Source organism: Embiotoca jacksoni, unplaced genomic scaffold (genome assembly GCF_022577435.1).
Source record: "Embiotoca jacksoni isolate LCO1_2020_lvr unplaced genomic scaffold, fEmbJac1.0.p SCAF_16, whole genome shotgun sequence".
Classification (NCBI taxonomy): domain Eukaryota; kingdom Metazoa; phylum Chordata; class Actinopteri; family Embiotocidae; genus Embiotoca; species Embiotoca jacksoni.
Window position 1 is genome coordinate 12,924,732 of NW_027185296.1, and position 23,887 is coordinate 12,948,618.

Below are 23,887 nucleotides of genomic sequence, written 5' to 3' on the forward strand. Positions count from 1 at the left end.
GGAGAGACAAAATGTGAGGAAATATCTTCAGAAACAGAGAGGAAATACGGTAATAAAGAGATTTTAAACCTTTGAAATAAATGTGAAACAGTATTTTAGTCCTCCAGTGTTTTCAAAGAATTATTTTATCATTTTTTAGCGTGTTTATGCTTGTATTTATTTAACCACACTGAATGACATTCTTGTATTGTACCAGTGGTCTGTAATTACCAAGTTTTCCTACACTTTACTTATTCAGAGATCTGCACAGAAAAACACTGAAATCCGACGAACATCAAACAAATAAACGGTTCATGTTATCTGTAGTTCCTCAGAACCAGTTTGCGGATCTGAACCGTCTATTAACCTAACCCCTCGAACCATATCAATCATAAACTTTAGCGCTATCCTCCAAGTCTTCAATCATTTACAGTTCACCACATGCAGTATCATAAGACTATGAAGCAGCGCTGACAGTCAGGCCGGTGGCCGATCGTCTGTCTTACTGCTTCAGTAACATTAAGAGTCTAGAGTGGTGTGATGCTGCTCTCAGATGGTACATCCCTCTTCTTCATTACTTAAAACCAATATGACACAGATGGCGCTTTTATAAGGGTGTGTGTGGTAAACAGTAGAAATAACGACACGTTTCTATTTTGTGCTTTGTTGATAGCTGATGGAGGCCTGTGGAAAAAGAGCATGGAGTTGGCAAGTTCGACTGGAATGACAGAAAATCACATTTTAATTCAATGTGCAAACTCTAAGTAATCAAAAGATTGATTTCATTGGGAAAGTTAAGGGAATGCAGTATAGTTTTTCACTCTGCTGTGTCTCCTGTCTCAGCTGTTCTTCTTCTTTGGAACGGGAGGCGGAGCTTCAGTTTTCAGCCTCCCAGTTTGTGTTCAAGTGCAGAAACTCTCTCTAGCTTTAAGGTTCAACTCAAAACTTTCAGTTCCTTTGCTCACGTAGTTTATAATACCAGCATCTTTCCTTCACAGAGCAGCAACAGACCTGTGCACAATTTACTTTTGAGCTGTCATACCATAAGCCACTTATTGATTTCAGTCACCCCTGACAGAAGCAAGGCGTTTAAAAAGGAAAGTGAAAATGTTGAATTCAATTTTATGGTAACATTGAGTATGTTGTCACGGCACTAGAGATCAGTTAGTCCCTTCCACCCTGGAGCTCTCTGTACTGTATGTATGTTTTATAAAAACTAAAAAGGTATTTCAAACTTCTCCTTTCTCGTCTTTAGAGCTCAGGGTTGTCCATTCTGGCTTCACAGTTGTGAAGTGGTAACCAGCAGATGTTTTTTCAGGTAGAAATGTAAAAAAACAAAAAACAGTATAGAGTTGAAAGGTTTAAAGATATAAAGACATGGATGACCTTCAACTTCTAGTAGAAGACAAAACTGCCTTCTTTTTACCTTATTATCAGAATGAGGAACATCTGGATGCTGAAAGGCTAGTTCATGCATTTGTTTCTTCAAGGCTATTGTAATTCCTTATTATCAGGATGGTTCAGTAAGTATTTGAAAAGCTTTCAGTTGATTTAAAATGCTGCAGTTACAGTCCTGACAGGATTTAACAAGAGAGATCAGTTTTTTTCAACTTTAGCGCCGCTTCATCGACTTCCTGTGAAATCAAGAATGAATTTAAAGCTTTTCTCTTTAAAGATATTCATTTATAACCAAGCTCCATCACATGTCAGTGATCTTACTGTGCAATATTATCCTAATAGAGTGTGTTGTTTTCAGAGTCCTGCCTGCTTGTAGTGTCCACAGTTTCCAACAGCAGAATCGGTCTTCATCTTCTGTGGAACCAACTCCCAGTTTGGGTTGTTCCTTTTAAAATACTTTTTCCTCCTTACTGTCTGAGGTTTCTTTTTGATTTTTTTTTTTTTATTATTTCACTTTATTAATCCCTGAGGGGAAATTTCTTTGCTACAGCAGCGGGGCTCTCAGGGGGAGATGCTGCAACAGGCTGCCACTAGCGCGGCGCCAGGTAACCTGACCTGAGGTGCATGTTTTTGGATGATGGGAGGAAGCCGGAGAACCCGGAGAGAACCCACGCAAGCACAGGGAGAACATGCAAACTCCGCACAGAAAGGCCCAGGACCGGATTCGAACCCGAAACCTTTTTTGCTGTGAGGTGACAGTGCTAACCACTGCACCACCGTGCCGCCCTTGTTTGGGTTCAGGAGACAGACACCCTCTCTAGTTTTAACTTTATTTTTTGATAAAGCTTATAGTAAAGAGCTGCTAAGGTGACCATGAACCATCCTGCAGTTATGCTGTTACTGGCTGAGGCTACTGGTTCACCTCCCATGATTAACTCAGCTCTTCTCTCTCTTTTACTCTCCATATGCCAACGATGCATCTCATTAACGTTGTGTCTTCTTTTTCTTGGAGTTTGTTCTTCCTCCTCTCTGTCCTTACTCCCTGTATCTTTCTGCAGTTATCTCTGCAGCTGCATGTTTCTGATGTTGTTCTGTCGAAGATTTCTTCCTGTTAAAAGAGATTTTTTTTTTTCTTGCCACTTAGTGGAGAATGATATCATTTCTCTCAATCAGTGGGGAATTACAGGGGAGATACCATGTTAACCTGTCATCACCCCCCCCCCCCCCCATCATCCTCTGGTACCAGAGGGAAAAAGAGCAGAGCAGAGGGGATGTTTAGTTTTCCTGATAAATTGATCTGCTACCTGACTGAGGTTTGAGCCAGTTATAATATATATAGTCTCGAATGTGGCTCTGAAACTTTGAAATATCTGTGCTGTGTCTTAATAAATCACATTGTGATGATAAATGCTCTAATTGGGCCTGAAAATAACAAACCACCTTCTGTTCTCTTTCATATTGTAGATCTGGACCTGACAATGTAATGTGCCCTGAAATGACTGCTGTTACTATTTACCGCAAGTTCACAAAAACTAGAAAAACTTCACAAACACATGACCGAAGCACCACAGACTCAAACACTGCAGCTGAAGTTTGAGCAGCATCTATCTGTACAACCAGAGCTTGAGTCATCATTATTACATTTTTCAGGTGTAAATCTAAAAGAAATCAGCCTTAGGTTTAACTAGTGAAAGACATGAAGGCCTTTGTGACTTTTCGGGGCCGTCGTTGTTCTCTGATGTTTAGATGAGAAGTTTAAATTTAACATTTGTAATGGTAGAAATAGTTGTAAAACAGTCAAGTAAACGTTGGTACTGTGGTAGTGGGGCGTGGTTTAGTTCAGCTGCAGGAGGGACTGATTGGGGGAGTGGTTCAGGGAACGGTGTCTGGAACAGGCTTCATTAGCTCAGCTGCAGTCAATCACTGGTTGTCTCTCTCTTCCCCCATAAAAGCCAGAAGCAGAACACCGACCAGCTCTCACTGCTGGGGACGCTGAGCAGCAGGCTGGCTGAGGGTCGGACGTGTGATGTGTGCTCGGATGCTCGGCAGGAGAGCACACAGTCCTTTGAAATATTGTTTGGATGAAATAAACCCCTTTGTGAACTGTACTAGAGCTGATTGTTGTCGTCCGTGCTGAAAGAACCCACGACGATAGCAACATCTCTGTCACGGGTACACTAATGGAAATGTTTGGGTTTTTATTTGATCACAAATGATCCAGAAGATAGTGATGAATATATATTTTACACATTTAGTAATTTTCTAGTTTTGTTCTCTTTTAATCTATTTATTGCCCTTTTATCAAACTGCTCCAATTCAATTTAGTTACATTATTATGCTAAGCCATACTTTATCTGATGCAAAGCTAAAATCAGCATACTATTGAGAGGGCAGAAAGAGGAGTTCAGTTTAGTCCTACACTGTTTTATGGCCAGAACTCCCTTCAAAGCAAAATAACAAGTCTCTGCTGTGTTGTTTATTTCACTCAGGCCTCGATTACTCAATAGTTTATGTGCAGTGCCAGAGACTCACGTAGGCGGAGGCAATTTTTTAACTGGGTCAAAGAGATAGAAAAAAGAGTCAGAGAGGCACACCTTAACACGGAGGGTAAATCTGATTTAAACAGAAGAGGAGAGCAGCCATGACATGTCACAGAGTTTTGGGTGACATCTTGGCAGACATCTGCAGGTCTCAGGGTTTTCATGCATTTGTGTCTCGGTAGTGTCCACCGGGCTATTCGCTGGTGTCTGTCCAGAGCAGAGGTGGACAGCTGCTCTCTATCAGCTCCTGCAGACAGATCTCATAAAGGGGCTGTCAAAGGCAACCTGGCAGTGTATCAGGAGTTTCAAAAGCTCCCTTAACCCCCATGTTGTCCTTGGGTCAAAATGACCCGCAGCTGTGTTCAACCAAGTTCTATTTCATTTTCATATTTTTTTGGGATCATTGGTGACAAGGAGGCTGTGAGGGTTTCTTTAAAGAATGATGACCAATGATCCCAAAAAAATATAAAAATATAGAAATAAAATAGAACTTGGTTGAACACAGCTGCGGGTCATTTTGACCCGAGGACAACACGAGGGTTAAGTGTCTGATGATGTAACGTATAATTGTACTTCATGCACCAAAATTTTAAATTGACAGTTTACGGACTGAATGTGCTTAATTATCATCCCGATGTATGAATAAATTAGTGATAAAATGTGTGGGCTCATTTAATGTCCATATCAAACTGTTTCTGTCCTCTATTGAAGAGGGAGATGTGGGCGTTTTATGTTTTCACCAACCGTGGCTGAAAATAAGAGAAGAGGCAAGAAGTCTGAATCTTGTGTTTACTTGTTTATATTAACCATCTTTTACCAGGCTTTACATTGGAATTTTTAATATTGTAAATTACAAGACAACTTATTCTTGAACAGTTACCTAAAAAAAACCAAAGGTACAGGCCAGGTAGGTCCTTAATGATTTCACCGTATCAGCTTCCCTATTGTGTTTTTTGTGACCTTCAAAAATAATCTAATGGCGCAATCTGCAAGATATTTACATTTATTGACTAAAATCATGCGTTCAACAGCATGTTAAGAAATAGTAGTTTTGATGTCAAAGACGTCTCAGTATCGTGCAACACATACTTCTACTGAAGTTAGCATGCTAACCAGCTAGCCCTTTCTCGTAATATATATTTGTAGGTGATAATGATTTGCTGCAGCTTTCAGTCTGTCTTCAGTCTATTATCAGTGGGCAAAGAATTGTATATACAGTGCATCCGGAAAGTATTCACAGCACTTCACTTTTTCCACATTTTGTTATATTACAGCCTTATTCCAAAATGGATTAAATATTTTTTTTCCCCTCAAAATTCTACACACAATATCCCATAATGACAAAGTGAAATAAAGTTTTTTGAAATTTTTGCAAATCTATTAGAAATCAAAAACGAAAAAAAAAAATCACATACATAAGTATTCACAGCCTTTGCCATTACACTCAAAATTGAGCTCAAGTACATCCTGTTTCCACTGATCATCCTTGAGATGTTTCTACAACTTGATTGGAGTCCACCTGGTAAATTCAGTTGATTGGATATGATTTGGAAAGACACACACCGTCTATATAAAGGTCCCACAGTTGACATGTCAGAGCACAAACCAAGACATGAAGTCCAAAGAATCATCTGTAGACCTCTGAGACAGGATTGTATCTAGGCTCAGATCTGGGGAAGGGTACAGAAACATTTCTGCAGCATTGAAGGTCCCAATGAACACAGTGGCCTCCATCATCCGTAAATGGAAGAAGTTTGAACCACCAGGACTCTTCCTAGAGTCGGCCGCCCGGCCAAACTGAGCGATCGGGGGAGAAGGGCCTTAGTCAGGGAGGTGACCAAGAACCTGATGGTCACTCTGACAGAGCTCCAACGTTGCTCTGTGAAGAGAGGAGAACCTTCCAGAAGGACAACCATCTCTGCAGCACTCCACCAAGCAGGCCTGTATGGTAGAGTGGCCAGATGGAAGACACTCCTCAGTAAAAGGCTCATGACAGCCCACCTGGAGTTTACCAAAAGGCACCTGAAGGACTGTCAGACCATGAGAAACTAAATTCTCTGGTCTGATGAAACAAAGATTGAACTCTTTGGCCTGAATGCCAAGCGTCATGTTTGGAGGAAACCAGGCACTGCTCATCACCTGGCCAACACCATCCCTACAGTGAAGCATGGCGGTGGCAGCATCATGCTGTGGGGATGTTTTTCAGCAGCAGGAACTGGGAGACTAGTCAGGATGGAGGGAAAGATGAATGCAGCAATGTACAGAGACCTCCTTGATGAAAACCTTCTCCAGAGCGCTCTGGACCTCAGACTGGGGCGAAGGTTCATCTTCCAACAGGACAATGACCCGAAGCACACAGCCAAGATAACAAAGGAGTGGCTTCAGGACAACTCTGTGAATGTCTTTGAGAGGCCCAGGCAGAGGCCAGACTTGAACCCGATTGAACATCTCTGGAGAGATCTGAAAATGTCTGTGCACCGACGCTCCCCATCCAACCTGGTGGAGCTTCAGAGGTCCTGCAAAGAAGAATGGGAGAAACTGCCCAAAAATAGGAGCCAAGCTTATAGCATCGTACTCAAAAAGACTTGAGGCTGTAATTTCTGCCAAAGGTGCTTCAACAAAGTATTGAGCAAAGGCTGTGAATACTTATGTACGTGTTATATTTTCGTTCTTTATGTTTTATAGATTTGCAAAAATTTTAAACAAACTATTTTCACTTTGTCATTATTTTTTTTTTATTTCACTTTATTAATCCCTGAGGGGAAATTTCTTTGCTACAGCAGCGGGGCTCTCAGGGGGGAGCTGCTGCAACAGGCTGCCACTAGCGCGGCGCCAGGTAACCTGACCTGAGGTGCATGTTTTTGGATGATGGGAGGAAGCCGAAGAACCCGGAGAGAACCCACGCAAGCACAGGGAGAACATGCAAACTCTGCACAGAAAGGCCCAGGACCGGATTTGAACCCGGAACCTTTTTGCTGTGAGGCGACAATGCTAACCACTGCACCACCGTGCCGCCCCTGGGATATTGGGATATGGGATATTGCGTGTAGAATTTTGAGGAAAAAAATGAATTTAATCCATTTTGGAATAAGGCTGTAACATAACAAAATGTGTAAAAAGTGAAGCGCTGTGAATACTTTCCGGATGCACTGTATACACTCAGCAGCCACTTTATTAGGTGTTCAACTGCTCGTTAACGAAATATCTGATCAGCCAGTCACATGACAGCAGCTCAATGCATTGAGGCATGAAGACACGATGAAGACGGGCTGCTGAAGTTCAAAAGGAGCATCAGAACGAGGAAGAAAGGTGATTTCAGTGAAGGTGAAGGCGGCAGGTTGTTGGAGCCAGACGGGCTGGTCTGAGTATTCACTAACTGATGATCTACTGGAATTTTCACCCACAACCATCTCTAGCTTTACAGAGAACGGTCCGACAAAGAGAAAATATCCAGTGAGCTGCAGTTCTCTGATGCCTTGTTGATGCCAGAGGTCAGAGGTCAGAGGAGAACAGCCAGACTGGTTGGAGATGATAGAAAGGAAACAGTAACTGCAATAAGCACTCGTTCCAACTGAGGTATGCAGAAGATCTGAACACCACCTGGAAGCTTGAAGCAGACGGACTCCAGCAGCAGAAGACCACTGGGTCCTCCTGTCAGCTAACAACAGCAAACTGAGGCTGGATTCACACCGGCTCATTGGACAGGAGAAGATCGGAGTAACATCTCCATCTGATGAGTCTGGATTTCTGCTGCCACATTCAGATGGTCGGCAGAGTTTGGTGTCAACGACATGAAAGCGTGGATCCATCCTGCCTTGTATCAGTGGTACAGGCTGGTGGTGGTGTGGTGGTGTGATGGTGGTGGTTTGATGGTGGTGGTGGTTTGATATTTTCTTGTCCCACTTTGGGTTCTTCATACCAGCTGAGCATCATGTAAACACCACAGCCTACCTGAGTATTGCTGCTGACCGTGTCCGTCCCTTTATGTCCTCAGTGGACCGTCTCCTGATGGCTGCTTCCAGCAGGACAACGCACCACGTCACAAAGATCAAATCATCTCAAACTGGTTTCTGGAACATGACGATGAGTTCACTGGACTCCAACGGTCTCCACGGTCACCACATCTCCATCTAATAGAAGCTTTGGGATGTGGTGCAACGGGAGATTCACATCACGGATGTGCAGCTGATAAATCTGCAGCAACTGTGATGTCATCATGTGAATATGGAGCGAAACCTCTGAGGAATGTTTCCAGCAGCTTGTTGAATCTACGACACCAAGAATTAAGAATTAAGATGGTTCTGAAGGCAATATAAATATATATATATAAATATATATATATAAATATATATATATTTATATATATATAATGTTTTTGTTCTGGTGAATGCCTGACAAGAGTTAACATTCGTGTTGTTTTTCACTTCTGGAGAGACAGCTATTGGAGAGTAAAGAAATGAAGTCGGTAACTAGGCAGTGATAAAAGCAGCCGCAGTATAATGTCAGGGATGTTCGGACATTCGGGCTTATGGGGACAAATCTGCGGGATTGTGTATCATGATTGTCAGAAAAGCTTTCCAAAAAAATGTCAAATGTCAAATATTCCCGTACGATATAACTTTACTGCCAGTGTTACTATGTTTACTTTGCTGTTTATTTGTTCAACCCAGTTATCATAACTGAACATGAAGCGCTCAAACAACATCTATCTATCAACAAAAATGACTTAATTTCCTGTTGCAAACTAACAACGTGTCATACTGAGCTTGTTTGGAAAATTCTAATTTGAAGCTTTAGTGCAGCTAATGACAACACAAACCATACAGAAAAATATTCTGTCAGACACTGAATAAGCAAACTAATAAACAGCAGACCAGGAATATGTGAATCCTACCAAATGTTTGGTCACAGATTTCAGTGTAACACCGAACAGACTGTCTGGACACGACAATGACTCACTATCGCCCCCTTCTGTACAAGGAGCTAGCACAAAAAGTATTTGCCAAGTTGCACATTTCATGCAAAATGTAGATTGTCAGAGGAGCATTTCAGGGTTCTGAAAATACCTTCAGAACAACAGTAAAGCACTTGGCTATTTCCCCCCTCAAATCGGGTTGGTAAGTGTCCGTGTCCTTATCATTTGACCTGAGTGGGATTTAAGTAGATCCACCAACAATTTAAAATTTGCACTTCCACCTAATCAAAACATAAAATTAGAAAATAAATAACAGCCTTTTAACAGGGATTTGATGTTATTGGATCCGTTCTAAAAAAATTCAACTGCAGCTTTACCAGGTTTAATGCAACAGTCATGGAGCACAAGCTTGGTAACCTTCAAAAATGGCACCAGTTGCATTTTTATAACTGATAAGTCTTGATCCTCTGACACGGACTTCCAGAGTAGAAGGTGGTAAGTTATATCTGAGTGGAACAAACCGGGGCTTCAATGAATGGTATCAATCAAATTAAATTATTTATTACCTATATTGCTAAAAGCACACATTACAAGAACATAACAATACTTATTGGACCCGCTAACAAGTCTGCACTCACAGAGCAAAGACTTATATTGGGAGGTTTTTAAAATATGATTACATATGAATGTAAGAAGGATTTGAACTACTAACTACTACTCTTTATTTTATGAGGAGCCAGCCAATGAAGAGAAGCTTGATATCAGTGAAAAATGATCTCTTATTGTGGTTGCTGTCAGTATTCAAATTTAGAAATGTATGGAGAGCTTTTTTATAGTATTCCCGAAAGGGCAGATTAACACGGTAAAACTTGTCCTAAAAAATAAACCTGTGGAACTTAATGGCTGACTTGAGTGTGTATGGGAAGAGTCATCATTACCATGAAATTAAATGGAATCTATCTGATAAATATGATTAAAACCACCCGAAATGTATTTTTCATGATAAGAAAACCTTTAAAAAGCAAGTTTCTGCCAAGTTGCACATTCTTCATAAATTTATGCAAGTCCCTTCAGCTTTAAGGAGCCATATTGACCCTTTTTTCGAAAAAAGATTCATAGAGTGACTATTTTTCTTTTATGTCTCGACTCTTTAAGAACTTTACCGTTTTAATTTAATCTCCCAAGTCTCAAACTATAAATCTCGGAAGTGGTTTGGCAGCTAAAGAGTCAGATATTTCCTTCACGGACTGGTGGAGACCAAAAATAGCTGCATTCATGAGGTGCACCCAAAATAACACAAAACATACTCAACGTTATTACGAATTAAGAAAACGGCCTATGCAGCTGTTACAAAATGTTGATCTCCTTAGGTGTGAAGCAGAGCAGAGGAGCCTCGTGTAGCCCAGCTTTGGAAAAAGGTTAGTCAGTTAGAACTCAAATAAATAACTGTAAAGTCTGAGCACAGATTACCAAAGGTAGATCATGTTTTTATCTCCTCAAACTGAAGTGTGCAACAAACTGAACATCCTTCTCTGAACTCAGGGGAATAGTGGCTGATACCAAAACGTCATAGCACTGAACCAGTAAAGTTAAAGAGAGCTGAGTGGTTACTGTTTGTAGTGCAAGAACTGAACATGTTTAGGATGGTTAATGGAAAGGGTTATTGTAGGAGTTGCATTCGGAGCCACAAAGAGAAAAATAAATGGAACCACATGAAGACAAACTCTTAAAGACCTGCAGCAGTGCAGTTTCACAGTGAATAGGTCAGTGACTCAAAGCAAACAGCTTAATGGATTCTGCAGTGGCTTTAATAACAGTCAGTGTCCACATGTGGCTGCCAAGTCCAGACGTCATCCCACTGGAAACTGGCGGGATGATTGGAGGACAACACCTACCAGCAAATTAGAAGGAATACACAGTAACGTTTGAGCTATGAAAGATGTCAAAGTTGCATGTATAGTTTTTAAAATGTTTACACAAGCAAACATTTGATCCTATTTGGAACAGTGCTCATTAAAAAAAAAGATGTACCAATGGCACATACAATTTAAAATTTGAGATCCCTTATTTATTTAATTTTTATATAAATATAAATGATGAATTGTTTCTGTTTTTTTTTTTTTTTTTTTTTTTTCCCCACAAATAAAACCCTAAAATGACATCCACTTTCTCTCCCTGATTTAAAAATTCTAGAATCTATAATTATGTAAAAACGTATCTGTTCTAAAGTTGAATTGCTGGACTCAACTAGCACAGGGCTGCTTTTGTGGCTTCAGTGAGCAGAGATCACATGAACAGACTTATCCAAAATCCTACTGACAGGCTTGGTGGATGTTCCTTGTATTTAATTTACAGATAAACGGTTAACAATTCAAAAGTCTTTTCACCTACTCATCTGGTTTAGTAATCTATCCAGCCGTGCAAGAAGAGTATGACACTGTTATTGATGCACAAAACGTTAAAGCAGTTTACACACATCAGCTAAGGTCATTTAATTAATGATTGAAAAGTAAATGATTCCCAGTCAAAGCTCCTGATGCAGTTTATTTATTAACAGCACAACATCAGTGACATTTGGAGCACATTGCTCTTTATCAGTGGTGTTGATACACTAATTGCATCGGCAGCTTTAGCCCCATAAATTCAGTGATTAGAGCTTGAACTTCCAGACAAGTATGTCCATTTCCAGACTGCATAAAGTTTGGATATCGGTGCCGATCTGCTCCCGCTTCACCCATTAGAAACTGACAATACGTTGGTTTTAAAGGGCATGAGAGGAGCAGATTTGATTGGCTGTCAGCTGATTGAAGTCAGCTGTGATACACCTTCTAATGATCTATTCCTTCTACTTCACCAGCACTCTGCAAACGCGCTTGTGTTTACCAGAATACTAAAACAGTTGGCCACGCCTACTTGCACTCCCAACTTCGACCTGTGTTTGTGCTGCACCTAGATTCATGAGCCCCAAGGCCATATCCTGGATGTAGCTCAAGTAGTTGACAATGTCAGAGACATTATTTCAGAACGGGGACAACTTTCTTGTCACCAAGACTGGTAAAATTATGTAATGTTATAATAGCCATATTTATTGTAAAAGCTGAAGTTGTAAAATTGTCTCAACCTTAAATAACATGGGATGAGTAAGAGGCTGCTACCGTGGCTTATGAGGTAAAACGCCAGTGCAGTATCAATCTGTTGATTAATAAAGTTCTGTATTGTACAGAGCTGATGTGGCCTTAGGGATGTAGGAGGGAGGTGGCAGGAAGGTGGATTGAAGGGCTGCATGGTGAGGCGGGTGCATAATGACAGCTAAAGAGCTTTTCTGTTAAACATTAAGCAGAGAGCTTAGTTTGCTGTGTAAGAGCAGGATCAGCACTCGCACACAGCCGGCAGAGAAGGTCTGTCGCTGCTCTGCTCATCTTGCACTCATGCATTAAGGGTCAGTGTGTATACGCCTCTGTGTGTGTGTGTGTGTGTGTGTGTGTGTGTGTGTGTGTGTGTGTTTGTTGTACATGGGGAAGTGCAGCTGTTTTCAAAAGACTAACTGGGCAACAGCAGTTTGGAGGTTTTTCTTTTCTAGCTAAGTGTAACACAATGAAGCAAGATCTCAACAACAACTTGATTCACTCTGAACATTAAAACTGATGACAGGTACTGTGTAACTTGACTTTGCAAGAACACATTTCAAAATTAAAAAAAAAAAAAATTCTTCCAAATTAATTGGTGAAATTTTAAATTCATCCTATGTACATTTTGTGAAATAACAGCCTTTGACAGTTATATGATATTGATAAATCATTATTATAATGATGGATGCTACATAAGTGCATTCCCACCTGTCTATATGTTTTTTGCCTTTAAAAAAAGAATATGTACACACAAACAACTGAATGGGAATGCAAACCTTCTGAAAAAATATAGAGAATAAATAATATAGCACAAAATGGAAAACCTGGTGTATCTATTAAATCAAAATGATCAGTTGGCCCAGCAAATGATGATCCATATGCAGCAGTTCTGCAGCTTTTACTGCACTGGACAGGCTGCACAGAAAAGAGTATGCAAATAGCAAACATCTGATCCATGCAGAGCAAAAAGGGAAATTGTATCCTTCCACAAACATAAAAAACAGAAGGGCTATATTTTTTAATCATTATACTTTCAATGACATCATTTCATAGCACCCTCCCTCTTCAATGGTTTAGTAATCCATCTGACATATTAGCACCAACAACTTTTTTTGTTATGCACATTAAGGTAGTGGATGAAAACTGAATTAATTCCCATTTTTGAATTTGTGCTACTTTGGCTGGAAATTCAGCTAGCAAAGAAAAGTTATGAAGTCGGTAAGAAGACTCAGGAATGTCAGCTACAAAGTATTTTTTACAAAGTTTGTGAACGTTAGTTGGAATTAGATTTCAGTCTTTGACAGACGTTGTACTTAAGCCATAAACAGTATGAAGAAAAAAAGAGCTGGATATTTTGATTATTCCTTTAGATTGGATTTTCCAGTTCTCGGGGACAATCAGCACTGTGTTCCAGTGGAGGCTACGCTCTCTATAATAGTGTTTGACAACAGTTTGTTCTGAAAGTTCTGGCCAACAGAATAAAACAGCTAAAACCAACAACAACCCTTTATTGAACAAAGTCCATCATTTTTCTGGGAAGTTACACAGCTGTGAAGATCTTTCCTTTCTGAAGATTAGTCATTTATTACTAGGGCTGTAGTAAATATACTGTATGAATAGACAAGACTAAGAGTAGATTTTAAAAGTTATTGTGAAGTATGCATGCCTATTTCTGTTGATTTAAAAGTACATTGCACACTAACAAAAATATCTAATTTCTTAGGTTTAAAGTAATAATATAGGATGCTTTAATAGAAGTTCATTTCAGACAGGTCGACATGCAAAAACAGAACTACACATCTCAACAAACAGTTAATTAGCAGCAGTTACTACTCACAGTTTATGATTTTTGTAATCATCTTTGAGTGTTTTCTGTTCTTTATTGACCATTTTTTTCATGCATATCATAGACTGTATATAAAAGTCAAGGTAGCTTCCGGGTCAGAAAAAAAGAGGCCGATGCGGAAGTGCCTTAAGATGCAACTACAGTGGTGTTGCTCCAAAGAGCCTCTGGCTGAGGAGGGACGAGTGAGTACACCATTATCTGTATCTGTATCTGTTAAACCAACTAAATGACCTGTATCTGTTAAACCAACTAAATGACCTGTATCTGTTAAACCAATAAATGACCTGTATCTGTTAAACCAACTAAATGACCTGTATCTGTTAAACCAACTAAATGACCTGTATCTGTTAAACCAATAAATGACCTGTATCTGTTAAACCAACTAAATGACCTGTATCTGTTAAACCAATAAATGACCTGTATCTGTTAAACCAATAAATGACCTGTATCTGTTAAACCAATAAATGACCTGTATCTGTTAAACCAACTAAATGATGGAGGGGAAGCAACCAGAAGCCTGAGATTGCTATGGGTTGATCAGAAATGTCTAAATTCATTATTTACAAGAAAACTACTTCCAGAACAGCCCCAGAATTGAGCTTCAGAGCAAAGTTACAAGAGTAAGAGAACTATTTACAGAACAAGTTTTTGTATAAAAGTTGCCATATTTATTGTTATGGTTGAGCCATAGTGAGAAAAAAATGCCAGAATAGTCATAAAAATAACAATATTTTGTTCAGCAAATAATGTGTGTGTGGGGTGGGGGGAGGAGTTTGTAGATCATTAGCCTGACGGTGAGAAGCTGGGTGATTTATGCAGACTGTCCACTTTCAGCCTTACACTACATTCCTGCTGAAAGCGATCAGTTCAGTGAAGATGTGTTAACGAGGTAGGAGCGAGCCGATAGAAACAAAGGAAAACAAACCAGCAGAAGCAGAAAGCAGCGAGTCAAGAGCTGTAACCCGAGACTCGTCTGGTAAGACCAACGTTTTCAGAGTAACTTGGCTGAAGATATTTTATACAAACCTGATTGAAACAAGCCGATGCGACACAACTTGTGTGTGTTTGTGTTGTCCACCCATTATTCCTCCTTCCATTAAACCATCCATCATCCCTCCCTCCCTCCCTCCCTCCATCACCAGGCTATACAAGACTTTGGTTAAAGCCGGGGTACACTCTGGACAGGTCACCAGGTCATCAATCACTCACTCACATTGACACCTACGGCCATTGAGAATTACTATTTAAACAAACACACATCTTTGAATTGTGGGAGGAAGCCGGAGCACCTGGAGAAAATCCACAGCTCCGGGAGAACATGCAAACTGCACAGATAATTCAATTTTATACATATGTACAGCAGCAAATCACACAGGAGTCATTGCAGGGCACTTTAGATATTAAGGTCAAGACTTAATAAGATAGAGGAAACCCAACAAATTATCAACTCCTACGAGTGACCATTGGAAGGAAAAACTCCCTAACAGGATGAAACCTGAGACAGAACAAGACTAAGAGATGGTCGGTCATCTGCCTTGACCAGCTGGGGTTTCTGTACATAAAAGGTTAGTTCTGAAACTATTGGATCTGCTGGACCAGATCAGCTGGATAACATAGTAAACATCATCCAAAAAAAAGAATGTTTTATTTCTGCTGTAAATTTGATTGGAGATGTCGTCTTATAAGCTGCATATGTCAAGTAGTCCTTGAGTTGGGTCACATTTGTAAATTTCACAAAGAGATGAGATGAAGAGATTAAGAGAATTTTATTGTCATATGCACAATATAAAAGAAGGCAATTACACCGTAATCTCCGTTGGTCCAACCTCACCTAAACAAGAAAATATATATGAATATTTACAAAGTAAAAAAAAAAAGAACTTGTGCTTGACGGTTGGTCATAAAGTACGCTACGCATTATTGCACATAACAGCATATTGACAAATACCAGTGCAAGTGACAGTGAGTGCCAGGGTGAATGACATGAGCAAGGATTCAGTGAGTGGACTGTGTGTGTGTGTTTGAAAGATTCATTTACAAGCCTGCTAGCCTGTGGGTAGAAGCCGTTTGCCAGTCTGGTTGTTCTGAACTTCATGCTCCTCTAACGTCTACCTGATGGTATAAGTGTGAAGAGTCTGTGTTGGGGGGTTTGTGCGGTCCCTGGTGGGCCCTCCTGTCCCTCCTGATAAATGTCCTGAAGTGGAGTGACATGTCCTTGCCTGTGTGAATGTGTCATCACACATGATGTGCTGTGCTGACTGTATCGTCAGTGGCGCGGTTCTGACGATATGCAAACTGCAAGAGGTCCAGTGTGTCCAAAATGTTCTTTTTAATGTGAGTAATGACTATCCTTTCAATATACTTCATCACTATTGGGATGAGAGCAGCAGGCCGATAGTCATTCGGGCAGGTCACAGTGCTTTTCTTTGGGAGAGGCACGATGGTAGTGGATTTGAAGCAGGTGGGTTTATTTTCCTCAGAGCCTTACACACACATCTGCCGGTGACACAGTGAGTGATGTGTCCTGTGTGCTTGCTGTGGCCATAATCCCTCTCTGACGGTCAGTGTTGAGGACCTGGAGGCGAGCAGAGAACTCGGCAGTGTGGCCTGGCTGGTTGTGTGTTCTCTGCTCCTCTGCTGGCTGTCCGTAATGTGTGGAAATCCCTGCCATATACCCTGTGAATCCACAGTGGAGTAGTTTCCCCTCAGCTTTGATCTGTACTGTCTCTTGGCATCCCTGACAGACCTGCGCAGGTCATATCTGGCCTTTTTTGCAATCTTCAGGGCTGCCTGAGACAAAAGCGGTGGAGCCAGCTCGTAGCTTGGACTGCACTTCACTGTTAATCCAGGGCTTTTGATTTGGGAATTTTTTTACAGTGTTTTGTGGGGATTATAGTCTCAGTGCATGTGCTAATGTAGCCTGTAACCACAGAAGCATATTCCTCCAAGTCCACTGTAGAGTCTTCCCTTAAGGCAGCAGTTCTAAACACATCTCGGTTTGTACTGTTAAAGCCGTCCTGGTGATGTAGTCGGACTGACTGAAGGCCTGGGCACATCTTTATAGGCGCATCCTGCGTTGCTGTTGACTTAGCTCACGTGCTGATGGTACTGGGAAGGACATCTCAAAGGTTGCAATCCCCACCAACGATGAACACGGCATCTGGGTGTGCTGGCAGCAGCCGAGCTGTTCAATGTCAGCTGAACAGTGTCTTTTGACAATCTGTGCATCCACACATCCCCTTGTAGTTTACGTAGACACAGACACCGCCGCCTCTGATCCTTCCTGAAGCCAATGTGCGGTCGCTGGGTGGACAGTGTGTGTTTGAAGCTGGATGGCCTGATATACTGTCTGAGAACAAGAGAACAAGGAAAATAAGAGCGCAGCATTCTCTTATCTCACGCTGGTTTGCAATCCTAGTTATCAGTTCATCCAACTTGTTGTCAAGGGAGCAAACGTTTGCTAGCAGCAAGCTGAGTACCGGTGGTCGTGTTGCTCGGGCCTTCAGTCAAGCATGCAGCTCACCTCTTCTGCCGTGTTTCCGCTTTGGCTGCTCCATCCATCGGCCTCCCCGTTAACCCAAGGACAGGACCGGTGCTGTTGGGCCTTGCTGGCTAAAGTCAGCGAGCTCCCAATGTAGAAGAAAGTTTCAGTCCAAGAGGCCGGATGTGAGCTCGTAGTGCACTTTACTGATATTCAGAAGTGTCTCTCTATTGTATCTTACTGTTGCGTAAGTGAACTGTACATCTAATATAAATACTAAAGCTAAAATAAATAGTAAGTAGCGTGGGCATAGGGAGGACGACACAAAGACGTCTGCCATGGCGGGAGCCATCTTAACACTTCACACACAGATGATCATAACAAGGAAAGATTTGACCAACAAAAAAAAAGTAAGTAACGGTGGCTCCATGTTCACTTCAGAGCTGCACAGTGAAAATCAGAGTTAAAGAGTTTAAGTACCAATGTAACCAACACAGTCCGATAACAAGGAGTGTGAAATTACTGTTGACTCATCCCTCTCGTCACTGCTGACAGATGGTCTTCCTCATCCTCACCCACGTCTCCTCCTCCCTCACTTCTCGCTCTGTGTTCTTCAGATAGATTGCTGATAGATTTGTTCATTCTGCTCTTACAGTTGCTGCTATGGTATGATATTAATTTAGTCATTTTGCAAACCCCTCGGCAGACAACCCAAAATTTGACACAATGCCAACTGTTCACACAGAAGAAGAATGTGCAGGAAAAGTAAAGTGGAAATTTGTTTTGTACACAGTATTTCATTTCATGTTTAAAAAAAGTAATCCACATCCTGATCTGCAATGTAAAAACTCCCAATCTAGAAACAACAGAAAATATTCTTTTAACTGAGGAAATATCAACATCTGCCAATGGAGGAACATGTTATTTAAAGATGGTTCAACAAAACAAGTCTAATATCTAAATCCCACTGCTGCTGTAACAGCTCTTTACTTTGGTTTGGTTTTACAGTTTTCTTCAATCTGAATGTGTGTTTCAGCACTTGGACCATAGATGGTGTATTGTGATGGACTGCAGTATATTCAGTTATGCAAAAATAGGGAACAAACATTTTCCACAAATCACGTATTCCAGGACACCACCACCTTAATGTGATCTCAGTGAATATCCACCAATGTCAGAAAAAACTGAACATGATAAAACTCTTTAAAGGTAGAATTTATAGCAGAGCTATTCATCTATAATCTAAATCCACAGCCTGCTAAATCCAAATGTGCAGAACTGCTTCTCCTGTTTCAGGGCAGGAAGCAGCATTGTTTAACAGAGAGGTTTCTGCTGCTAGCAGTCAAACTTAAATCAAACTGTTGGCCTCCTCACTGCTTCAGTCTGTGAATGCTGCCTCCACCAACAGTTCTTCTCTTGTATCTCTATGCTGTCCTTTTCTCTCTCTGCTCTCCTCTCTCCCCAACCGGTCGAGGCAGATGGCCGCCCACCTCTGATCCTGGTTCTGTTAACAGATGCTCCACCCAACTCTGAACCTGGTTCTGTTAACAGATGCTTCGCCCACCTCTGATCCTGGTTCTGTTAACAGATGCTCCGCCCACCTCTGATCCTGGTTCTGTTAACAGATGTTCCTCCCAACTCTGAACCTGGTTCTGTTAACAGATGCTCCGCCCACCTCTGAACCTGGTTCTGTTAACAGATGCTCTGCCCACCTCTGATCCTGGTTCTGTTAACAGATGCTCCACCCACCTCTGATCCTGGTTCTGTCAGAGGTTTCTTGTTTTCCTGTTAAAAGGACAATTTTTCAACCTTAAAGAGGAGGTTTTTTTTCCTCATAGCTTATGTGGGAATTGTTGAATTTTTGGGTTCCTCTGTAAAATGTTCTCAAGTTCTGCTGTGAGGACTTTCCTGTGTTAAGAGCCCTGAAATAACCTGTGTTGTGATTTGGCGCTAAATAAATAGAATTTAATTAAATTGAATTTAGTCAAGAGCATCAGCATTTTAGTCAGTTATGTAATAATGCCTGTTGTATATTATTTTATAGTCCATCCATTACCTAGCAACGCTTTATCCTAAACTGGGCGATGGGGAGTGGGGGGCGGAGCCTATCCCAGCTGACTTTACATGAAGGAGGGCTACACCCTGGAGGGTTCGCAGCTTATAGTGACATTGTTATTTTTGCTCTATTTGTCGTTCTTAATTGGGAACTTTGCAGCTGATGCTATGATTCTACAGATGCCTCCTTTTAATCCACTTAAGTCACAGACTTACTCAAATATTTCTACATCATGTTTTCAGAAAAATGTGTCTGCATGTTCTATTTTCTTTAGTTTTTAATTTGAATTCTTTGATATTTCCGGGCTAAACATTTCCTACTGTACACACACACACACACACACACACACACACACACACACACACACACACACACACACACACACACACACACACACACACACACACACACACAGAGATTACCTATCCTCTCAGCCCTCAACCCTCTCCGAACTGTCTGAAAAAGTATGTGGACCTCGTGATGACTCACTCTGACAGGCTCTTTTATTTGATGTACAATTAGAGAAAGCATTTTGATGATTGGATCCTAATCCTCTATTGTGAGAGTAAAGGAGCTATGGGCTATTTTTAGACCTGTTTCAGAATATAACAGAGCTTTGGTCAGAGGCAGGTGATGGGAAAGAAAAGGAGGCATTTTGTTTATGGCGCTCCTCCACAGATCTATTCATAGTAGTGTTTACCCAAAGCACTCACACCAACACATTCACAGACACACTTTGCTCACTGGCTGCTGCACCGTGTAATGTGTTACTAGTATGTTACAGTTACAATTCACAATATACAAATTCTAGTACAATAACAGAAAGTATTGAACTTTGTAAGTATTTAATTTGAAATTCAGAAATCTTTGAAAATTCACCAAAGTAAAAAGATGGATGTTTTATTTCATAAACATGTGCTTTTTTGTCCTCATTATTTCCCTGTAGGTGGATATAAAGAACATTTTTCCAAGGCCAATTTCTCTGTATAATGTTATAGAGTTCTGCTGAAAGGACTTTAATGTATTAAGTGCCATGAAATAACCTGTGTTGTGATTTGGTGCTATATAAATAAAGTTGAATTGAATTGAATTGAAGGCTAAGGGCTGTTGTGGCTCAGATGATAGAGGAGGTTGCCAACTGATCCTTAAATTGGCGGTTTGTTCTCCCGGTTCTTCCTACCAACATGCCAAAGTGTCCTCTGCTGTTATTGGTGTCTGAATGTGTGTGAGCAGGTGGATAGGAGGCAAACTGTAAAGCGCTTTGAGGCTGCTATAGTGATAAAACACTGCATAAGTGCAAACCCTTTACCATTTAAAAACAGTCCTCGTGTGTCCACTGGAACAGTGAAAATGTTTATTTGTTTGTTTGTTTTATTTTTTGCTGTATTCATGCATTATTCAAACTGTCTACCAAATGTGCTTGGTGGAAGTGATTGGAAACTAAGTCCACAGTTTTGTGGTTGTGTCTTCCTCCTATCTGAGCTGCAGTGGAGCTTTCGTACACAAAGAGAGAAGTTCATACTCAGCATTACTGGATTCTGTCCACTTCATGTTGAAGCCTCACATTAACTTCAGCTACATCTTGGATTTAGATTGAACATACTGCAGGTTTTCTCTCTATTCAGTTACATTTACAGGGCCTCATGGAAAGGCTTGTTTAAATGTGCCGTTTACATGTACGGATGTGAGTTTAGTTTTAAAATGGACTCGTGAAAATGTGAATACAATAACTTTAAAGATGGGAGCATAATCTCATCCCACGCTGTCACACATTATGATAAATATTCAACCCAAAGGACCAATAGTCAGGTACAGTCTGGTATTTTTTGCAACCCCAGTGAAGTTTCAAGTAGAGATATGAAAGTTGAATAATGTTTACTTGCACAGCTTGAGTTTGTTGTTTCTTTGTGCTGGGGGCTTAAAATATTTACAACAAATGTTGCTTCCTTTGTAGGTTTCGACAGACACATCACTGCAGTTTGAAAGTCTACAGAGATTTAAAGATTTTTCAAAATCACGTCTACTTTTATTGACGTCAAGGAAAAGTCTGTGAAGTTTTATGATTGCAAAAATAACACCCTGGCATCTTTTGCAATGAAGCATCAATGTGATGTTCAATGACATATTAACCTTGTGCAATTTTACAATTTATAAACTGATGTTCATGCTGTAATGCCGTGAATAGGAACCGGTTGCTGCCTGAGAGGTATGGGAACAAAATCTGATGTTAAAATGCAGTAAAGGTGACAAATTACAAATTCAACTTGAGTAAAATTGCAATATCAAGTATAATCAGCTAAGAGTGCTAAAATTGTCAAATAATGAAAGTACTTCTACAGATATTTTGTCGCTGACATATTACTATGTTGTTTTATTAATCATGATTCAGGTGTTTTACTGTTGTAAGTGGACGGACTGGAGCTCATTTAACTACTATATAGTTCGGTAATTTAGTTATTTAGTTTATTTGGGCCTTGAACCTCAAACATAGGCCAGTATGGCCCAGTGACAATGGAGAATGTAATAAATAGGAGCACAGAGTGAGCATGTTCAGTTCTGATCAGGTTTTTGGACTATCCTGTTTTTTGTTGCTTCTTATCCTGGTTTTAAAAAAATAGGATATGCTAGAAATCTGCGAGAGGTCCCAGGTTCACATCCCGGACGAGCCCCCACTTTGTGACAGCCCGGCTCAGAGGAAGGACAAAGAGGAGAGGACAACACATGCCTTTTAAAGAAAGACTTATTAAATAAAACAAATGAAACAATTTCAATCTAAAATATGTAAATCTGTAACATCAGTAGTGTTTTGTGTGTAGATTGAGGTGTGTTGAGCAAAGTAAGCACAAAAAGCAAGCCTAATCTGTACCACGTGTACACACATCATCAGAGACCAGGGTACTGTTACAATCATGTTTACAGGGACATGAAGAGGACATTTCATGCTCCATGTAAACACTGTAACCTGAATATGATCAAAACCAAGAAAAGTAGGATATTAGTGTGCATGTAAGTACACTCAGTGTGACACTCCGTTGGTGTTAGCGGCTCAGGGACAGGACTCTCTGCATGACGTCACACTAGGTCAAGGGGAGGAGACAGACTGACCTGCTCTGTGAGACGCCGTGTCCTCAGGAAGAATCCCAGAAGACAGCCGATGACCACGGCCAGCACCGACATGATGAGAAGCCCATTCTGTTTGCAGACATTCTTCACCCTTACCCACACTGCATCCAGAGCCACGGCCATCGTGAGTCACCTGTCCCACGTCGTTTCAGACACCCATAAATGTGGCCAACCCAAAGCTTTAAAATCCAGGTGTGAGGATGAAAGCAGAGGGGGGAAAAAAATCAATAAAGAATGAAGGAAACTCCAGGACAGGACGAGAAGCTGTGTGAAATATCCAATCCGATGTTTCAGAACACCTTCGGGCTCAGCATCCCTCTCGTCGTCACACTGCCGAGATCTGCACTGAGCTAGAAGGATCCTCTCACTTTCCAGGCATCCCCTCCCACTCTGCTCCACCCGTCAACCTCCCTGAGTGCGCTGACCCACCGCCATGGGGAGGGAACAGCTGGCAACATGTCCCCGGGGGTTAACATCACCAATCCTGTTAGAGCCCTGCTGTATTAAACAGGTCTGAAGCTGGATTAAAGATCCATGAACAATTTAACAAAGGTTAGCAGAGCAGCTTCTCAGGCTTCTGCTACTCTGCTTCTCCTACTCGGACAGGACACTGCAGTACGTTGTGGTTTATAAGCTGCTTTTTAAAGCACAAACACTCAATGTTGGAAAAATCAGCAGGTTGTCGATCACTCAGCTCCAAAATGAGAATTAATAACACAATACTGACAAATGTGATGAGAATAGATCTGCAATTCTGCACCAACAGTCCACAACATTAAAATAAAAAGTTATAGGGGTTGTCATGGAGATAATATTGGGAAATTTCAGCACTTTTTGTCCCGGTTTCTATAGACCATGCAGGACCCCAGGACATGTGTCCATGTTTGACAATTCTATCAATCGTCCACTCAAGTTTATCAATTAATCCAAAGCCTAAACTTAGTTATAAATCATTTGAGAGTCTGACTCTTCGTCTCTCACCCAAACTGGAAAGCAGAGAAATGGATTCTATTGTTGTTGTTTATCTCCCACCTGGTCCTTATTCAGAGTTTCTAACTGAATTCTGACTTTTTATCAGATTTAGTGCTGAGTTCAGATAAAGTGATGATAGTGAGAGACTTTAACATTCATGTTGACGTGGACAACGACAGCCTCAGTTCTACTTTCAGCTCATTATTAGATTCTATAGGCTTTTCTCAGAATGTAAATAAACCCCATCACCGTGGTAACCACACCCTCCATCTGGTTCTGTCGTATGGCATGGAAACTGAAAATGTAATAGTATTTCCTCCAAACCCTGTTTTGTCGGACCACTTCTTATTAACATCTGAAGTTACAATAATGAACGACACAGCATGTGGGAATACATCCCACTACAGTAGATGTCTGTCAGATGATGCCGTGGCCAAGTTTAAGGAAGC

General features: G+C 40.9%; 1 protein-coding gene across 1 annotated transcript in view; it reads right to left on the bottom strand.

The window, feature by feature from the left end:
- Window positions 1–22,708, bottom strand: part of LOC138199073 (excitatory amino acid transporter 5-like) — a 40,826-nt gene extending 18,118 nt beyond the window's left edge. Inside the window, exon 1 of the mRNA XM_069150984.1 lies at window positions 22,449–22,708. Coding sequence (XP_069007085.1) covers window positions 22,449–22,589 — 141 coding nt within the window. The 5' untranslated portion in view covers window positions 22,590–22,708. The remainder of the gene's footprint in view (window positions 1–22,448) is intronic.
- Window positions 22,709–23,887: the final 1,179 nt, after the last annotated feature.